Source organism: Hemitrygon akajei, unplaced genomic scaffold, assembly GCF_048418815.1.
Source record: "Hemitrygon akajei unplaced genomic scaffold, sHemAka1.3 Scf000038, whole genome shotgun sequence".
Lineage (NCBI taxonomy): Eukaryota > Metazoa > Chordata > Chondrichthyes > Myliobatiformes > Dasyatidae > Hemitrygon > Hemitrygon akajei.
The window spans coordinates 2284027-2303117 of NW_027331924.1; the positions used below are offsets into that span (position 1 = coordinate 2284027).

A 19091-nucleotide genomic window follows, 5' to 3' on the forward strand; every position below is an offset into this window, starting at 1 on the left:
GATCGGAGTGATGGGCCGATCAACCCCCAGAGAGCTGCCGGTGGCCGCCTGTGTCCCGATCGGCGTGATGGGCCGATCAACCCCCAGAGAGCTGCCGGTGGCCGCCTGTGTCCCGATCGGCGTGATGGGCCGATCAACCCCCGGAGAGCTGCTGGTGGCCGCCTGTGTCCCGATCGGCGTGATGGGCCGATCAACCCCCAGAGAGCTGCTGGTGGCCGCCTGTGTTCCGATCGGCATGATGGGCTAAAGAAGGAGCATAACAGAAAAGAAGCCGGAGAGAAAAGCCTGGTAAAGCCTGAGGCAGGACTGAAAGGGGCAAGTTCTGAAAAAAGAGGCACAAGAGACTGCACCTGCTGGAATCTCGAGTAAGAAACATGATGACAGAGGAACTGAGTGGGTCGGGCAGCAACTGCGGAGAGAAATGTACAATCGACTTTTCGGGTCGAGATCCTACATCTGGACTGTCTCAACCCGAAATGTCAATTTTCCATTTCCTCCACAGACGCTGCCTGACGAGCTGTGTAACACCAGCAGCTCGTTTTTACTTTTCTCCAGGTATAAAGAGAGTCAGGCTGGGGGGTGACACGATTGTTCAGTAAATATTTAAAACGATTATTAAATTAGTTCATACCATGCGATTGGGGATATGGAGGATATTGTGCAGAGAGGAGACAGATGCAGTGGTGCACTGAGATGCTCCCACAACGAATGCTCACACTGGGCCTGTCTCAGAATGAGAGAAATAAGAGACAGACACAGTCTCGCAGGGCTGGGCCAGGAATGATGATTCCTCCGGCTGGAGTGTGTAGCCAAGCGCCACAGACTCAAAACCCGAGGTCATATTTGGGGGCTCGGCAGGAAAATAGTGATGCTGAGTGAATAACAGAATCAGTGAGGGGCCGAATGGCCACGTCAGCGCCTGCTGCTTATTTTCTAAATCACGAGTTGACCTTTGCGCCTTGTTCTCCCTTGGCCTTCAGCCTGTCGGATTACACAGGGGAGCGGTGAGAGCTCCGGAGATCCATCAGCAGCCGCTGCGGTTATTTCATGCTCTTGTTATTTATCCTGTTTCTCTGTATTTGCATTTCCACAGTTTGTTACCTTCAGCACTCTGGCTGATCTGTCATGATGCTGTTATAGTTACTACTCTACAGAATTCTTTTTAGTACGTGCGCAGGAAAATGAATCTCGGTGCTGTATGCAGTGATTTACTTGTACTCCGATAATAAAATTTACTTTGAACTTTGAGCCTCGGGGAACTTGCTTTGATTCTGAGAACAAACTGTGACTGACATCTCCAGCTCCCAGTAGCAGCCCGTCCTCAGACAGACTCACAGCCAATCAGAGAACAGCGCTGGAACAAACATGCTCTCATTGGCGGAGCGTGTCAGTGGGCGGGACGCCGAGCGCTCAGAATGGAACCGGAAGCGACTGGACCCGGTGAGAAGTCGGAGATCGGGAGCGGCACTTCGGGTAAAGTCTGCAACACCGGCCGGGGTCTTAATTCCTTCAGGTGGCAGAGGTGAGGAGACTGGGTGAGATTCCGTGAGATGTTTCAGCAACACGGAGGGTGCCTGGTCTTTCCCCGCCGTGGATCGGAGCCGGTTGTCCGAAGCTGCCTCCCAGACCCGTCCCCTGTTGCTGGGAGACGGGAGATGCCCTGCAGTGGCTGCCGAAGGATCTCCGGAACTCTTACCGCATTTCTGTGCAATCTGACAGGCTAAAGCCCAAAGGGAAGTATTGCACAGGTAAACTTGTGCTTTAGGAAATAAACATGATCGGTGTGGCCATTCGGCCCCTTGTGCCTTCTCTGCCCTTCATTCAGCGCCACTTTCCCGCAGTGTTTCCGTCACCACTGTGGCCCTAAATTTGCCTTTTGAACTTAGAAACCTTGTGGAGAAAATTGCAAAAATTCACTGCACTCTGGGTGATGAAATTCCTGTGAGACTGTCTCAGTCAGACCACCTCTTATTTCTCTAATTTTGAGACAGTCCCAGCCTGTGTAATATCTCCGAGGACACAGCCAGCCCCACCCAATCAGTCAATGTGGGAAACCTTCTCTTCATTCCCTGCATCCTGAAGGCGGACTCGGGGAGGGAGATCAGACCTGTGCACAGTGTTCCTTGTCCGCTCTCACCAGGACCCCATGTACAGTATCGTCAGCATCAATGACAGAATGAATGGTGTCCCGCTTGCAGAACAGGTGAAGCATCTCACTGTGGTGTGAACTTGCTGATGTATCTTCAGGCTGGATGACTGAGTAGTTCCCCTCCCTCACACAGAGCAGGTGAATGGCCTCTCCCCACGGTGAACTCACTGGCCAGTCTGTGGGTAGGCTGTGAGTGAATCCCTTCCCACGCTGAGAAGGAGAATGATATCAAGATGGCGGCGCGACGACGCAGGGCGCAGCAGCCACTCCAGTAAGGAATATCCGTTATCTGTAAGTAGGGGCCGTGCACAATCCTGATTTGATTGAGACGGATGTGTGAAGCACGGAGGAACATCTGGCGAAACTTCTGACATGCCTGTGCTGCTGACGCTGCTACTGAGCGATCGGAGAGATCTCCAGAGAGGAAGGCCCCGAATCCTCGGCTTTGCCTGTTGCTTGGTGGCCGGAGCCGGGGTTGAAGCACTCGGCAGAGATGGTGCTCGGTGCTCGGTGTCGGAGGGCTGGTCGGAGGCACGAAGTTGTCGGAAGTTTTCGGACGGACTCACAGTTGGCTGTGCTCGGGTGCTTCCAGAGGCTGCATCGGGAAGTTTTGCCACGTTGGAGGTTTCTTCCTTCTGCCATCTGCGTGAGATGATGGGCTATCTGGGACTTTGAGACTTTTTTTTACCGTGCCCATGGTCTGCTCTTATCAAATTATGGTATTGCTTTGCACTGTTGTAACTGTATGTTATAATTATGTGGTTTTTTTGGTCAGTTAGTCTTGGTCTGTCTTGTGTTTATGTGATATCATACTGGAGGAACATTGAATTTCCCCTTGGGGATGAATAAAGTATCTATCTATCTATCTATCTATCTATCTCACTGCGATCAATTCTCTGGCAATTCAGAAAGGTGAATAAGATGATGAGGGATAGAGGCTTTTTCCCAAGACTGAAAATAGAACATAGAATAGTACAGCACATTACAGGCCCCTCAGCCCACAATGCTGTGCTGACCCTCAAACCCTGCCTCCTATATAACGCCCCACCTTAAATTCCTCCATATACCTGTCTAGTAGCCTCTTAAATTTCACTAGTGTATCTGCCTCTGACTCGGGCAGTGCATTCCACGCACCAACCACTCTCTGAGCGAAAAACCTTCCTCTAATATCCCCCTTGAACTTCCCTCCCCTTAACTTAAATCCATGTCCTCTTGTACTGAGCAGTGGTGCCCTGGGGAAGAGGCGCTGGCTGTCCACTCTATCTATTCCTCTTAATATCTTGTACACCTCTATCATGTCTCCTCTCATCCTCCTTCTCTCCAAAGAAAAGAATCTCCTCTGTACCCTTTCCAATGCTTCCACATCCTTCCTATACTGAGGCAACCAGAACTGGACACAGTACTCCAAGTGTGGCCTAACCAGAGTTTAAGAGAGCTGCATCACCACATTGCGTCTGTTAAACTCTATCCCTCGACTTATGAAAGCTAACACCCCATAAGCTTTCTTAATTACCCTATCTGCCTGTGAGGCAACTTTCAGGGATCTGTGGACATGTACCCCCAGATCTCTCTGCTCCTCCACACTACCAAGTATCCTGACATTTACTTTGTACTCTGCCTTGGAAATTGTCCTTCCAAAGTGTACCACCTCACATTTCTCCAGGTTGAACTCCTTCTGCCACTTCTCAGCCCACTTCTGCGTCCTATCAATGTCTCTCTGCAATATTTGACAATCCTCTACACTGTCTACAACACCACCAACCTTTGTGTCGTCTGCAAACTTGCCAACCCACCCTTCTACCCCTACATCCAGGTCGTTAAGAAAAATCACGAAAAGTAGAGGTCCCAGCACAGATCCTTGTGGGACACCACTAGTCACAACCCTCCAATCTGAATGTACTCCCTCCACCATGACCCTCTGCCTTCTACAGGCAAGCCAATTCTCAATCCACCTGGCCAAACTTCCCTGAATCCCATGACTTCTGACTTTCTGAATAAGCCTACCATGTGGAACCTTGTCAAATGCCTTACTAAAATCCATGTAGATCACATCCACTGCACTACCCTCATCTATATGCCTGGTCACCTCCTCAAAGAACTCTTATCAGGCTTGTTAGACATGATCTGCCATTCACAAAGCCATGCTGACTGTCCCTGATCAGACCATGATTCTCTAAATGCCCACAGAGCCTATCTCTAAGAATCTTTTCCAACAGCTTTCCCACAACAGACGTACGGCTCACTGGACTGTAATTACCTGGACTATCCCTACTACCTTTTTTGAACAAGGGGACAACATTTGCCTCCCTCCAATCCACCAGTACCATTCCCGTGGACAACGAGGACATAAAAATCATAGCCAGAGGTTCAGCAATCTCTTCCCTCGCCTCGTGGAGCAGCCTGTGGAATATTCCGTCAGGCCCCAGGGACTTATCCGTCCTAATTTATTTTAACAACTCCAACACCTCCTCTCCCTTAATATCAACATGCTCCAGAACATCAACCTCACTCATATTGTCCTCACCGTCATCAAGTTCCCTCTCAGTGGTGAATACTGAAGAGAAGTATTCATTGAGGACCTCGCTCACTTCCACAGCCTCCAGGCACACCTTCCCACTTTTATCTCTAATCGGTCCTACCTTCACTCCTGTCATCCTTTTGTTCTTCACATAATTGAAGAATGCCTTGGGGTTTTCCTTTACCCTACTCGCCAAGGCTTTCTCATGCCCCCTTCTTGCTCTTCTCAGCCCCTACTTAAGCTCCTTTCTTGCTACCCTATATTCCTCAATAGACTCATCTGATCCTTGCTTCCTAAACCTCATGTATACTGTCTTCTTCCACCTGACTAGATTTTCCACTTCACTTGTCACCCATGGTTCCTTCACCCTACCATTCTTTATCTTCCTCACCGGGACAAATTTATCCCTAACATCCTGCAAGAGATCCTTAAACATCGACCACATGTCCATAGTACATTTCCCTGAAAAAACATCATCCCAGTTCACAACCGCAAGTTCTAGCCTTATAGCCTCACATTTTGCCCTTCCCAATTAAAAGATTTCCTGTCCTCTCTGATTCTATCTTTTTCCATGATAATGCTAAAGATCAGGGAGCGGTGATCACTGTCTCCCAGATGCTCACCCACTGACAGATCTGTGACCTGACCCGGTTCGTTACCTAATACTAGATCTAGTATGGCATTCCACCTAGTCGGCCTGTCAACATACTGTGACAGGAATCCATCCTGGACACACTTAACAAACTCTGCCCCATCTAAACCCTTGGAACTAATCAAGTACCAATCAATATTAGGGAAATTCAAGTCACCAATGATAACAACCCTGTTATTTTTGCACCTTTCCAAAATCTGCCTCCCAATCTGTTCCTCGGTATCTCGGCTGCTACCAGGGGGCCTATAGAATACCCCCAGTAGAGTAACTGCTCCCTTCCTGTTCCTGATTTCTACCCATACTGACTCAAAAGAGGATCCTGCTACATTACCCACCCTTTCTGCAGCTGTAATAGTATCCCTGACCAGTAATGGCTCACAGGAGGGAGCATAGTTTTAAGGTGCTTGGAAGTCGGTACGAGGGGGATGTCAGAGGTAAGTTTTTCACACAGAGTGGTGAGTGTGTGGAATACACTGCGAAGGTGGGAGAGGTGGATACAGTCGGGTATTTCAAGAGACTCTCGGATAGATACATGGAGCTAGGATGAGTAGAGGGTGAAGTGGTAGGAAATTTCTAGGCAGTTTCTCAGTTAGATTGCATGATCTGCACAACATTCTGGGACGAAGGGCGTGTAATGTAATGTAGATTTCTTTGTTTCTGTATGAACTCCTCACCTTCTAACAAGGCAAGGATTAGGCATCCAGAGTGACCATCAAATTCTCTGACTGTATTCCTGTCTGTATGAGAATGGTCTGTTTTTGCCTTCGATCAAACTGTGACTTGGCTCAGTTTGTTCTTTGGTATTATTTCAAGTCTGGTCATGTTCCACAACACTGCAAAGAGCACTTGTTACTAAATGTCTGATCCTGGAGATTTTCTGATTCCTTGTATTCCCTCCCCCCAGCTGATGGACAGTGATGAACACATTGATGGCAATGGCAAAGACATGAAAGTAGTTATTCTCATTGGAGTGTGGCACTTTTGTGATGTGAAAGCCATAACTCAGTTGGCATCGAGGACAAAGCTGTTTTATATCCTTCTTTACCCAGAGAGAACTAAATCTGACGGAAGGATTTTTTTTGCCATACAGCACTAATTGACATTTTTACTGATTGGAAAGTAGACTTTTCATCCAAGATTAACTCGGAAATATATTTTTGTTCCGAGTTACTAATCCTTGCATTTATATAGCTGGGCCTCGGCAGTGTTTGGGAGATAAATTCGCTCACATTTCCTCCGACTGCACCGGGACAACGCTGGCAGCGTCACCCATGGCTACATCTTTACCCAGAAGGCCCCGCGAACGAGAAACCTGTCTTATCAGCCAGGCAGCGATGCGCATGCGCCGCAGAAATGGCGCGCTCATGAGCTGAGAACACCCCGGGACCCTGGTATGGATCGTGGGGCTGAGAAAGAGGGAACCGACCGGTGCTGTCCTGGGATGCAGGACCCAGTGCGGCAGGAGCTCACAGTAATAACCCTTCAAACGCGTTTCAGACGCCGGAGATTGATTCCCGCCCGGATACCCTCCTACCTGCGGCTGGTCCTTGTGTGCCTCTCGTCTACTGAGCGCATGCGCGATATTCGGGATGTCCTCCGACCTCCGCGCATGCGCATGTGAACAAACAGGAGAAAATCTGCAGATGCGGAAATGCTGGAGGAAAATCAGAGGGGCCGGCAGCAACTATGGAGAGGAGAGAACAGTCGGCGTTTCAGACCGAGACCCTTCTTCAGGACTGGAAAGGAAGGGAGGTAGTAAGACTGTGGGGGGAGGTGAGATAACAGTGTGAACAGAAACGTGGACAGGACAGTTCTTTGTGGGTCTCCAGTACCACTCATCACCACTTCCGGCAGAGAACCACCGGGTGTGCAAACTGGGGTCTGTCTGTCAGGAAGACAGTAATCCAGGAGTTAGTGAGTTTGTCTACGCCCATCCTTTGCAGGTTGTTGCACTGAAGACGTGACTGGATTGTATTGAAGGCACTAGCGAAATATTAAAAAAGCGATTCTCACAATGGCAGTGGGAGTGAGCTCGCTGCAACAGGTAGATTATGTATCCACACCCTCATGAGATTGGTAGGCAAACTCCAGAGCGTCCAGGGTAAGTCAGGACCAGCCTCTCCATCACCATCATCACATGAGATGTGAGGGCAATTAGTCTGTCGTCATTAAGTTCAGATGGAGTCGCCTTATTGAGCAAAGGAACCAAGCAGGAAGTCTTCCACAGCACCGGTATCTTTTCCCGACTCAGTCTCAGATTGTAAAGGTGAGACAAAATACCAGAGAGCAGACTCACACAGGCTGTTCACCTGATCCTTGTTTGCAAAAGACTCATCCAGACATCCGATTTGCAGAAACACCAGTGCGTTCACACTAGGGAGAAGTCCTTCTCCTGCTCCTAGTGTGGGAAAAAGATTCATTCAGTTACCTAAGCAACTGAAACGTCAGACAGTTCACGCAACGGAAGCAGTTGTACACCTGTTCAGAGAGTGGGGAGAGTTTCATTCAGTTAACCCACCCCGAGAGGCTCCAGCGAGTTCACAATAAGTAGAGGCCACACTCCTGTCCTGAGAGAGCACAGAGATTCACTCAGTCATCCCACCTGCTGAAACTCCAGCAACTTCACTCCAGGGAGGGAGACATGAGGGAGCTGTGGAATTCATTGCCATGGACCGCTCAGAGGCCGGATCACAGTGTTTACATAATCAGAGACTGACCAGTACTGGATTCCTAAAGGCGTCGAAGGTCATGGGGAGAAGACAGGGAACGGGGTTGAGAAGGAAAATAACAGACACTGGGACAGGGACAGAAATAGGAAACTTTAGAGTGAGACGTGTCAAGCACAGAGAGATGGGACAGACTCCGATGGGGAATCTTGTCCGGCACCGAACAGTGGGGCTGAACACCGGTTCGTTTTAAACTCTCGGACCTTCACTGAGACCATTTCACATCAGTACATGTTTTACAAACAGTACGTTTCAATGTTCAAGATCAACGTAAATGTATTAAAGAAGTGTGTTAACCAGGAGCAGAAGAAAGATTAATTTTCTCGTTGGCAAGGCAACTCAATGCTCACCCCCATCCAGGGGTAGTGAATGGGACCGATTCCAGAGGAGGATGGTTTTGTGACTCTGGGGCTTTGTAATGGAACCCTAACTCCATCCTCCTCATTCCCCTTTTCCCTCCTGACTCCTCTCCCTCACACTCCAATGCATGTGTTTGTGTGCTCATTCACCCTCCATCAACGATGTCCTCTCTCCACCAACACACTCACACTCTGTGCACACTGCAATCCCTGTGGGCTCAACCGATCCAAATATTTAATGCCCTCCCTCTGGCACCAACTCCTTCGCCACGTGTTAAACAGTTTATCCTTCCTATTCCTGGCACAGATGGCAGTCCTGAGATCACAGCCCAGTATGAGCTGTCTCTTTACTTTGCACCTCACTTCCTGAACTTCCTTTGCAGAACCTTGTTACTCTACCCCGTTCCCATCTAAGTCTCAGAGCCATACCAAGCGCCAGAGACCCAACAGCTGTGACTTTCCTTTGTGAGGTCATTCCCCCAGCCCACCGCTGTGTAAAGTGATATACCTGTTGTTCAGGGGATGGCCACAGAGATGCGCTGTTGTGACTTTCCTTTGTGAGGTCATTTCCCCAGCCCACCGGTGTGTAAAGTGATATACCTGTTGTTCAGGGGGATGGCCACGGGGGTGCGCTGGTGTGACTTTCCTTTGTGAGGTCATTTCCCCAGCCCACCGGTGTGTAAAGTGATATACCTGTTGTTCAGGGGGATGGCCACGGGGGTGCGCTGCACTCTCCTTCCTGACCGTCACTCAGTTTCCGGTGCCGTGACCTTGGGTGCAACTACTTCTCTCTATTTGACCTACCTATCACCACTCCAGCATCAATCCCTTCCCTCCCCTCAGTAGTCAAGGGTGCATTTCATTCGGTCCCGGCGAACTATCTAACTTTCAAAAGCTCCAGAACATCCTCTTTCTTAATGACTATACACTCAAGCCTTTCAGTCCAATCAGGTCCTATTCACTGGTGAATACTGAAGCAAAGTATTCATTAAATACATCCGCTACCTCCTTCCGCTCCATGCACATGTTTCCACAATTGTACCCTATTGGTCCTATTCTCACACGGCTCATCATCATTATTGTAGAAAGCCTTGTGGTTTTCCTTAATCCCGCTCGCCAAGGCCTTCTCATGGCTCCTGCTCGCTCTTGTCATTTTCTAGAGCTACAATAGTACCAATTTTCTTGAAACTTTTGTTAGCTTTTCTTCATAACGGGATTTTCTACATCCTTTGTACAGCATAGTTCTTTTACCCTGCCACCCTTTCCTCGCCTCAATGGAACAGACCTATGCAGAATGCCATACAAATATTCCCGGAACATTTGCCATATTTCTGCAGTGCATTTACCTGAGAACATCTGCTCCCAATTTATGTTTCCACGTTCCTGCCCAATGGCATCGTATTTCCCCTTACCCCAGTGAAATGTTTTCCCGAATTGTCTGCTCCTATCCCTCTCCAGACGCCATGGTGGAGGAGATAGAGTTGTAGTCGCTACCTCCAAAATCCTCTCCCACCGAGAGGTCTGACGCCTGACCAGGTTCATTTCCCAATACCGGAGATCTTGCCACAGACGCGGCTTCAAGAGTCTGAGCATAGAATCCAAATCAAGTGCAGGTCTGTTCATCCGATGTGTGTATGAGCTACTGACGTCTTCAATCCGGAGCGATTTACCTGATGTTCCAACCGATTAACTGCTAATTACAACCTAAATGCAGCAAAATAGATTTTCTTACCGTTAATCTATAAAGCTGCATCATCTACATACTGTGATTTACCCACCCCAGTACCTATCTCAGACAGAATATCATTAATCATAATATTAAAGGAGTGCAATACTGCCATGTAGGGTTCGAATATGAGTTTCCCACCCTCACCTTCATCGACTGCCGAAATAAATAAGTCTGAAAAACATACAATCTCGCCTTCACTCCTAATTTCCGTAATTTAATCAAAAGTCCTTCATTCCAGAACATATCATCTGCCTTTTCAATATCAAAACATACTGTTATTACAACATCTTTATTTAACAGTACTTTCCTATTCTCATCCTCCAAACATAAAACTGAATCGGATGTTTTCTACACTTCCGAAATGCACACTGATACAACGCTGTATCACCTCTCTTCCAGAATATAATCCAAACGCTCTATCACCAGCAGTTCCATGAGTTTACATCAATGATTTATGAACGATTTTGTCTCTGACCAGAAGAATCAGACGGGGAGCTCCCAGGTTTCAGAGTCGGCACTACAACTGCCAGATTCCATCAGAAAGGAAGATGCCCTAACTTCCAAATACAATTAAAACATACATTGAAATATTATCACAAGAGTGTTGTCAGGGCATGTGACTGATCATACAGCAACACACATCATTCTTTCCTGCCGACATCTGACCTGCATTAAGAAAAGATTTCTTAAAATTACAGATGGAAAATTCGACATCAGTGATACTACCATTGCTGCAGTTGACTTCCAACGCATTAGGGGTTCATTTAGAACGTCCACATCTGCCGACACCTCAAAATCCATGCCCACCCTCAAATCCGTGCACACCCTCAAATCTGTATGCACCCGTAAATCAGCCTTCACCACCAAATCGGAGGGAAACCCGCAAATCCAATGCTGCTCCCTAATCCGCGTGCACCCCCACATCTGCGTACAGACAAACACAGCTTTTGTAGCAGAACAATCAGCCCATTGATTGCTGGCAACATGTCTCTGTGCAGGGACCCAAAGGAAACCGATCTGTTAATCCAGCACATCGCATATGCAATTATGTTGGCTGAGCTTCCAACAGTAAACCCTACCGACTGCCGGAATGACCATCTTAAAGACTCATCAACACCGAAAAGGAATCTGATCAAATTACAACTTTGCAAGGACAAGTTTCACCCACCCACTTTAAGCCTAAAATGACGGCAACATATTCTGATGTACAAACTGGAAAATGGCTAGTACGTCGTTTCTTTATCGTTCTCTGCAATTCAGGCACAAAAATAGCCACACCAACGTTCCCAGTAAAATTATTTTTAGAAACACCTGCAAAAATGTTCTATCCTATCATAATAATTTTCTTTAAAATACTGATCACCCAAAAGACTCCCAGTCATAACAGAATCCTTGGAATTTATTAAGTCAACTAAAGTCATTGAAAAAAAATAACAGGGTGGCGTTACCGGGAACGCTACAGTGGAACTTATTGCATCATCCAGCAAACACATATCCCGAGCGAGAGAAGAACATATCCACCCAATACTAAACCCTCTCTCCCTGTGATGTTTACACACATTTAACAGGATGGTCATGTGTTTGCCCCTCAAATCAATCCAGTATGTTCACATCAACTTGAACCACCGCATCCGTAAGCGTCATTGTCCCATTTCAGCCAGTAAATTCGAAACCTTATGGCACCACAACACAATTTGAGAGGTTGTGCGTGTAACACATCCAAACAAGTTAAAAATGACTGCACATCTGTCTGAAATCTCCCATCATTTTCCTAAACTCCAGGGAATAACTTCCTAACCTATTCAACCTTTCCCTACAACTCAGTTGCTCAATTCCCAGCAACATTCCGGTAAATTCTCTATGCACTCTTTCAATCAGATTCATATTTTCCCTGTAGGTTTGTAAGAAAAGCTACACGAATGCGGCCTCGCCAGCATCTTATAAAGTTTCAACATACCATACCGTCTTCTGTACGCAATACTTTCATTTCTGAATGCCGATGTGCCAAAAGCTCTCTGTACGAACCTATCTACCTGTGAAGCCACGTTCAAGTCATTATGAATCTGTATTCCTAGATCTCTCTCTTCTACCGCATTCCCCGATGCTCGACTGATCACCTGATTTGTCCACGCAAAGTGTAACATCTCACACAGGTCTGCATTAAAATTCATCCGAAATGTTTCAGCCCATTTTTCCATCTGGTCCAAATCCCCCGGCAAACTTTGATAGCCTTTCTGATTGTCTACAATACAACACAATCTGGATGACATCCACAGATTTGATCCGGTTCTTCACATTAACATTCAGATTGCTGATATGGATGACAAACAACAACATCCCTGCGCCACTCCACTAGTCACAGGCTTCCAGTCAGAGAGGCAACCGACTGTTTCCACACTCTGCCTCCTCCAATTCACTACCTCATTCCGAATGCCCAGCGACTCAACCTTCTGAACCAAGTCCGAAACGGCACCTCGGCAATGGCCTTGCTAAATTACCTGTAGACCACATCCACTGACTTTCTTCCATCAGATTTCTTAGTAAGCACCTCTGAAGACTCTGTAAGATTGATTAGACATGGATGCATCACGCACAAAGCTATATTGACTGTCCCTAATCAGGCACTCGCTCTCTAAGTACGTATATATCCGGTTCCTTAGAATAACTTCCAATAGCTTTCCAACTAAATATTAGTTGAGAGTTTCGCTCAGGGCTAACAACCCGGGCTGGCCAAACAGAACAGTCACAGAAACGGCAATGAAGAACACTCCAACATCCGTGTGCGCTGGTATTCCTCTGTCTCCACCAGGGACTTGCATAGCTCACTGGTGAACCGAGTGGAAGCGACTGACACGATAATGGAAGTTGTGACCACCGCCAGGACCCACACTGAAACTGGTTTCAGCCAACAACCAAGAGAGTTGGAGAAGCTTCATTACTGTTCTAAACCTCTCATCCTCCGACACCCCCCAAACAGGCCGACACCTATATATCCATGCGCACCCCATATCTACCCACAATCCGAATCAAAAAGCATCCGCAAGAGCGCACACATCCTTATCAGGTGCTACCCAAATCCAGATCATATTATCCCAGAACAAGAATCAATTCAAAGTGATCTCAAAATGGAGGGCTGGAAGTACAGTCTTCCAAAATGGCCTCCTCCATCGTCCAGCACATGGCAAAGTTCAAAGTTTAAAGTATATTAATTATTAACGTATGCATAAATTGTGCAATTTTGATACTCTTCAGCGCCCAGGTTCTTCTGACATTCCCGAATCTGTGCGAATCTCCAAATACGCGCTACCCTTCACATTATCCATGAACGTATCCCCACTCACTTGCAATGCATGTCCCCTGGGAAATGGATACATTTGGTCCACTCTATTTATGCCTGTCATAATCGTATAAACCTCCATCGAATCTCTCCTCAGCGTCCATCGCTCCAGAAGAATCAAATCAAGTTTATCCGGACTCGCGGGATAAAACATGTGATCTGAACCAGGCAGCATCCTGGAAAATCTCTTCAGCACCCTCCCCAAAACCTCAAAATTCTTCTTATAGTGGGGTGATCAAAATGTATCCAATACTCCAGATGTAGCATAACCAGAGTTTTGTAGATAGATAGATAGATAGATAGATACTTTATTCATCCCCATGGGGAAATTCAACTTTTTTTCCAATGTCCCATACACTCGTTGTAGCAAAACTAATTACATACAATACTTAACTCAGTAAAAAAAATATGATATGCATCTAAATCACCATCTCAAAAAGCATTAATAATAGCTTTTAAAAAGTTCTTAAGTCCTGGCGGTAGAATTGTAAAGCCTAATGGCATTGGGGAGTATTGACCTCTTCATCCTGTCTGAGGAGCATTGCATCGATAGTAACCTGTCACTCCTGATTTTTGAACTCAATTTCTCGTCTATTAAAAGCATGAATTCCATAAGCCTTCGTAACCACCACATCGACCTGTGTAGCCACTTTCAACGAGATATTGCTTTGGATCGAAGTTCTCTCTGCATAGCAACACTGTTGAGGATCTTGCCTTTACTATGTACCATCTCCTTGCATTTATCGTTATTAACCCCCACCTGCCATTTCTCAGCCATTATCTGCAACTGATCTATATTGCGCTGCATTCTTTGCCAGTTTTCTACACGATCCAAAGCTGCACAGATCTTGGAATTATCGGCAAATGTACCAACCCACCCATTTCCATCTTCATCCAGGTCATTTCTTTTCATCACAGACAGCAGTGCTCCCAGCACAGACCCCTGTGGAATACCGCTAATTGCAGGATTCCGGCTTCAATAAGTCCCTTCAATCACTCCACTCTGCCTTCTGTGTGTGTGCAAGCCTATAATTTTATTCAGAGACTCGTGGATGCCTGGTATGGTGGTAGAAGGAAATACATGAGAGTTTCTGAAGAGGCGTGTGGGATAGGCACATGGATGTCAGGAAGTTGAGGGATATGAACATGGTGTAGGTAGGAGGGATTAGTGTTCGGGTGTTTTTGATTTGCTTTGGATCTGGCTCGGCACAACACTGTGGGCCGAATGGCCGGTTCCTGTGTTGTACTCTTCTATGTTCCATGTGTCGAGTAAAGCATAAACCATTTGTCTGTTCCCACCTCCTCACCACAATGTAATAGTTATGTTGTTGTTATGCGGGAAGAGGGTAAATAATCGCCCTTGTGCTTCTTGATTTCGTCTCTCGGTATTCAGTGTCACTCAACCCTGCCACATTGCTCTGGCCCACGGTTAACCACTGCCTTATTGGGATCTTCCTCGCCCCCACACAAATTTTTAGGTTTATTGCTATGAATATGCTAAGGTGATAGATTTACTACTTGTGATTGAAGTGGGGGATGATATTGGATTGTAGAGAATGAGTGTCGAGTTGTGGGTTAGGGTTTCTGCGGGTGTGTAGGAGGGGAGTAGGTGTTAGTTTCTGGGTAGGGCTGGGAGTTGGAGATGCAGCCCTCCACATGTGGAGAGCACGAGGTGGATGAGACCTGGTGTTAATTGAACTTGTTTGTGGGGCTCGGGCCAGGGTTAGTCGGGCTGCAGTCCGGGATATTTGGGTTGTTGGTCCTTAGACCTGAGGATTCGGGTGAGCGGTAAGACTGGGGATGTAGATGCGTGGCTGGGGGAGACGGGCTTGTGGAATTTACGGTGGGGCAGAATGTGGGACTCTGTCGGATCGGGTTGTAAAACAATTTTAATCTGGCCCACGCCTTTCATTAACCCAGTTCAACAACAGTCGGCTTAATTAAGCGGGTGTGCACTGGAACGCGTCATCAGTAATGTAAACTGGGGTCGATGGGTAATTCAGGACTTTAATCACTCGACACTCTCACAAGGGCGACCCAGCAGGGTTGATCAGGCCAGGCTTGTTATACTCCCATGGGCAAAGATTATGGAAACCATTCAATCCCGAGTTTAAGGTGTTTCTGACCTCTTTATTTGATTTTATTTTAACAAATTGGGTCACAAAATACTTTGAGGCTGAGTTATAAGGTTTCGTCTCACAGTAAGATGTAACCTCCCTACTTGAAATTTACTGCAATCGTTATTTTGCTTCTGGGTGTGGTCGGTCGCCCGGTTTAAATCAACTGGGTTCACTGGAGATTCAGAGTCACTCCACCCTGTCACTGAGAGTTTAGAGCGTCTTGTTTTGTCTGGTTCCAGCTTAACTAACTGGATCCCTCTCATCTTCTTGGTATCTCGGCTTTTTGATTGACTGAGCAAATGAAGAGCATGTCACGGTTAGGTTAGGTTATGATTATGGGGGCAGTGGGAAAATCATCCCTCGTGCTTCAATCCAATTCGTGATCCAATTCTTCCAGTTGTTCACACTCCCCTGCTTCTCCCCATAACCTTTAATTCTCTGGCTAATCAAACACCTATCTATCTCTGCCTTCGATGTATCGAATGACTTGCTCGTGGCAAAAAATTCGGCAGATTTACCACCCTCTGACTAAAGTAATTTCTCCGCTTGTCTGGTCTAAATGGACGTCCTACAATCCTGAAGTCGTGCCCTCCTTTCGTAGACTCCATTATCATGGGAAATAACTTAGCCATATCTAATCTGTTCATGCTTTTTAACATTTGGAATCTTTCTATGGGATCACTCCTCATTCTAGTGAACTCCAGCGAAAACGGGCCTAGAGCTGCCAGACGTTCCTCATACGTTAACCCGTTCATTCCTGTAATCCTTCTCGTGAATATTCTCTAAACCCTCTCCAATGTCATTATATCAACTGCACGCAATACTGTAAGTGTGATCTGAGGAGTGCTTGTGGAGCATGAACATTGCATCCCTGTTCCTATATTCCAATATGAACACCTGCACCAGGTGTATCGAGCTGCAACTCCTTAGAGACCGCGTTAGGGAACTGGAGCTGCAGCTCGATGACCTTCGTCTGGTCAGGGAGAGTGAGGAGGTGATAGAGAGGAGCTATAGGAAGGTAGTCACCCCCGGACCACAGGAGACAGAGAAGTGGGTAACAGTTAACAGAGAGGAGGGCAAGAAGCCGGTAACAGAGAGTACCCCAGTGGCTGTCAACCTCAACATTAAGTATTCCTGCTTGAGCACTGTTGGGGGGGGGGGGGGGAGGGTGTGATGGCGTACCTGGGGGAAGCAATTCTGGCACAGAGTCTGGCCCAGTGGCTCAGACGGGGAGCGAAATGAAGAGGATGGCGGCAGCGATAGGGAAGTCATTAGTTAGGGGTTCTGACAGGCGATTCTGTGGACAAAGGAAAGAAACGCGGATGGTAGTTTGCCTCTCAGGTGCCAGGGTCTGGGATATTTCTGATCGCGTTCACGATATCTTGAAATGCGAAGGAGAACAGCCAGAGGTCGTGGTAGATATTGGTTCCAAAGACATAGCTAGGAAAAGGGGAGGAGGTCCTGAAAAAAGGACTACAGGGAGTTGGGCAAGACGTTGAGAAACAGGACCTCAAAGTTAGAAATCTCGCGATCACTGTCTGTGCCACGTGACAGTAAGTACAGTCATAGAATGAGATGGAGTGTAAATGCGTGGCTGAGGGATTGGAGCAGGAGGTAGGGATTCAGCTTTCTCGATCATTGGGACCTCTTCTGAGGCAGTGTGACCTGTACAAAAAGGACGCTTTGCACTTGAATCCAATGCCCCGGCGGGAAAGTTTGCTTAGGCTAACTAAGGAGAAAAGGGAGGCAGGCTCACAAATAGAGAAAGTTTGGAGGCAGGATTAGAGGCAGGTGATAGAGAAGGGACGCGCTCAGTCCGGTGGTTTGGGATGAGTCCATTTTCATGCGAGGAGTATCATGAATACAGCGGATGAGCTTAGAGCGTGGATCAGCACTTGGAGCTATGATGTTGTGGCCATTACAGAGAATTGGATGGTGCAGGGGCAGTAATGGCTACTTCAAGTGCCAGGCTTTAGACGTTTCAGAAAGGATAGGGTGGGAGGCAAAAGACATGGGGGCGTGGCACTGTTGATCAGGGATAGTGTCACGGCTGCAGAAAAGGAGGAAGGCGTGGATGGGTTGTCTACAGATTGTCTGTGTGTGGAGGTTAGGAATAGGAACGTGTCAATAACTCAACTGGGTGTTTTTTTTATGGACCGCAGAATAGTAACAGGAGTATCGAGGAGCAGATAGGAAGACAGATTCTTGAAAGGAGCAATAATAACAGGGTTGTTGTAGTGGGAGATTTTAATTTCCCAAATATTGATTGGCATCTCAATAGAGTGAGGAGTTTAGATAGGGTGGAGTTTGTTAGGTGTATTCAGGAATGTTTCTTAACAAAACATGTACTTAGATAAGTCTACAAGAGGAGAGGCTGCACTTGATCTGGTATTGGGAACCTTGTCAGGTGTCAGGTCTCTCAGTGGGAAAGTATTTTGGAGATAGTGAACGCAATTCTATCTCTTTTACCATAGAATTGGAGAGAGATAGGATCAGACAAGTTAGGGGAATGTTTAATTGGAGTAAGGGGAACTATGAGGCTATCAGAGAGTAACTTGGATGCATAAATTGGAAACAGATGTTCTCAGGACAACCTACCAAAGAAATGTGGGAAATGTTCAGTGGATATTTGCGTGGGGTTCTGCGTAGATATGTTCCAATCAGACTAGGAAAGGATGGTAGGGTACAGAACTGTGGTGCACAAAAGCTGCTGTAAATCCCATCAAGAAGTAAAGGTTCAAAAACTAGGTAATGATATGAATCTGGAAGATTATAGGCCAGCAGGAAGGAGTTTAAGAATGAAATTAGGAGAGCCAGAAGGAGCCATGAGAAAGGCTTGGCGGACAGGATTAAGGGAAACTTCAAGGCATTCTTCAAGTATGTGAAGAGGAAGAGGATAAGACGTGAGAGAATAGGACCAGTTAAGTGTAATAATAGAAAGAAACAAGTGTGTATGGAACCGGAGGAATTAGCGGAAGTATTTAATGAATACTTTGCTTCAGTATTCACTATGGAAAAGGATCTCGGTGATTGTGGGGTGACCTGCAGGGACAGAAAAGCTTGAGAATGCAGATATTAAGAAAGAGGATGTGCTGGAGCAATTGGAACGCATCAAGTTGGATAAGTTACCGGGTCCGGACGGGATGGACCCCAGGTTAACGTGGGAAGCGTGGGATGAGTTTGCTGAGCCTCTGGCAATGGGCTTTTCATCATCAATGAGGACGTGAAAGTTTTCTCGGGGATTAGAGGGTTGCGGATGTTGATTCCTTATTCAAGAAAGGGAATAGGGATAGCCCTCGAAATTATAGGTCAGTGAGTCTCACTCCGGTGTTTGCTACCTTGATGAAGAACATTCTGAGAGGCAGGATTTATGAACATTTGGAGACGTGTAATACGGTTAGCAATAGTCAGCAAGGCTTTGTCAAAGACAGGACGTGTCTTACGAACCTGACTGAATTTTTTTGAGGATGTGACTAAATACATTGATGAAGGTAGAGCCGC

At 46.8% G+C, this 19091-nt stretch overlaps 1 protein-coding gene across 1 annotated transcript in view; it reads left to right on the forward strand.

Annotated features, from left to right (window-relative positions):
• Positions 1-1365: 1365 nt before the first annotated feature.
• The window catches only part of LOC140720200 (uncharacterized), a 70747-nt gene continuing 53021 nt past the window's right edge, over positions 1366-19091 (forward strand). Inside the window, exon 1 of the mRNA XM_073035086.1 lies at positions 1366-1473. Coding sequence (XP_072891187.1) covers positions 1366-1473 — 108 coding nt within the window. The remainder of the gene's footprint in view (positions 1474-19091) is intronic.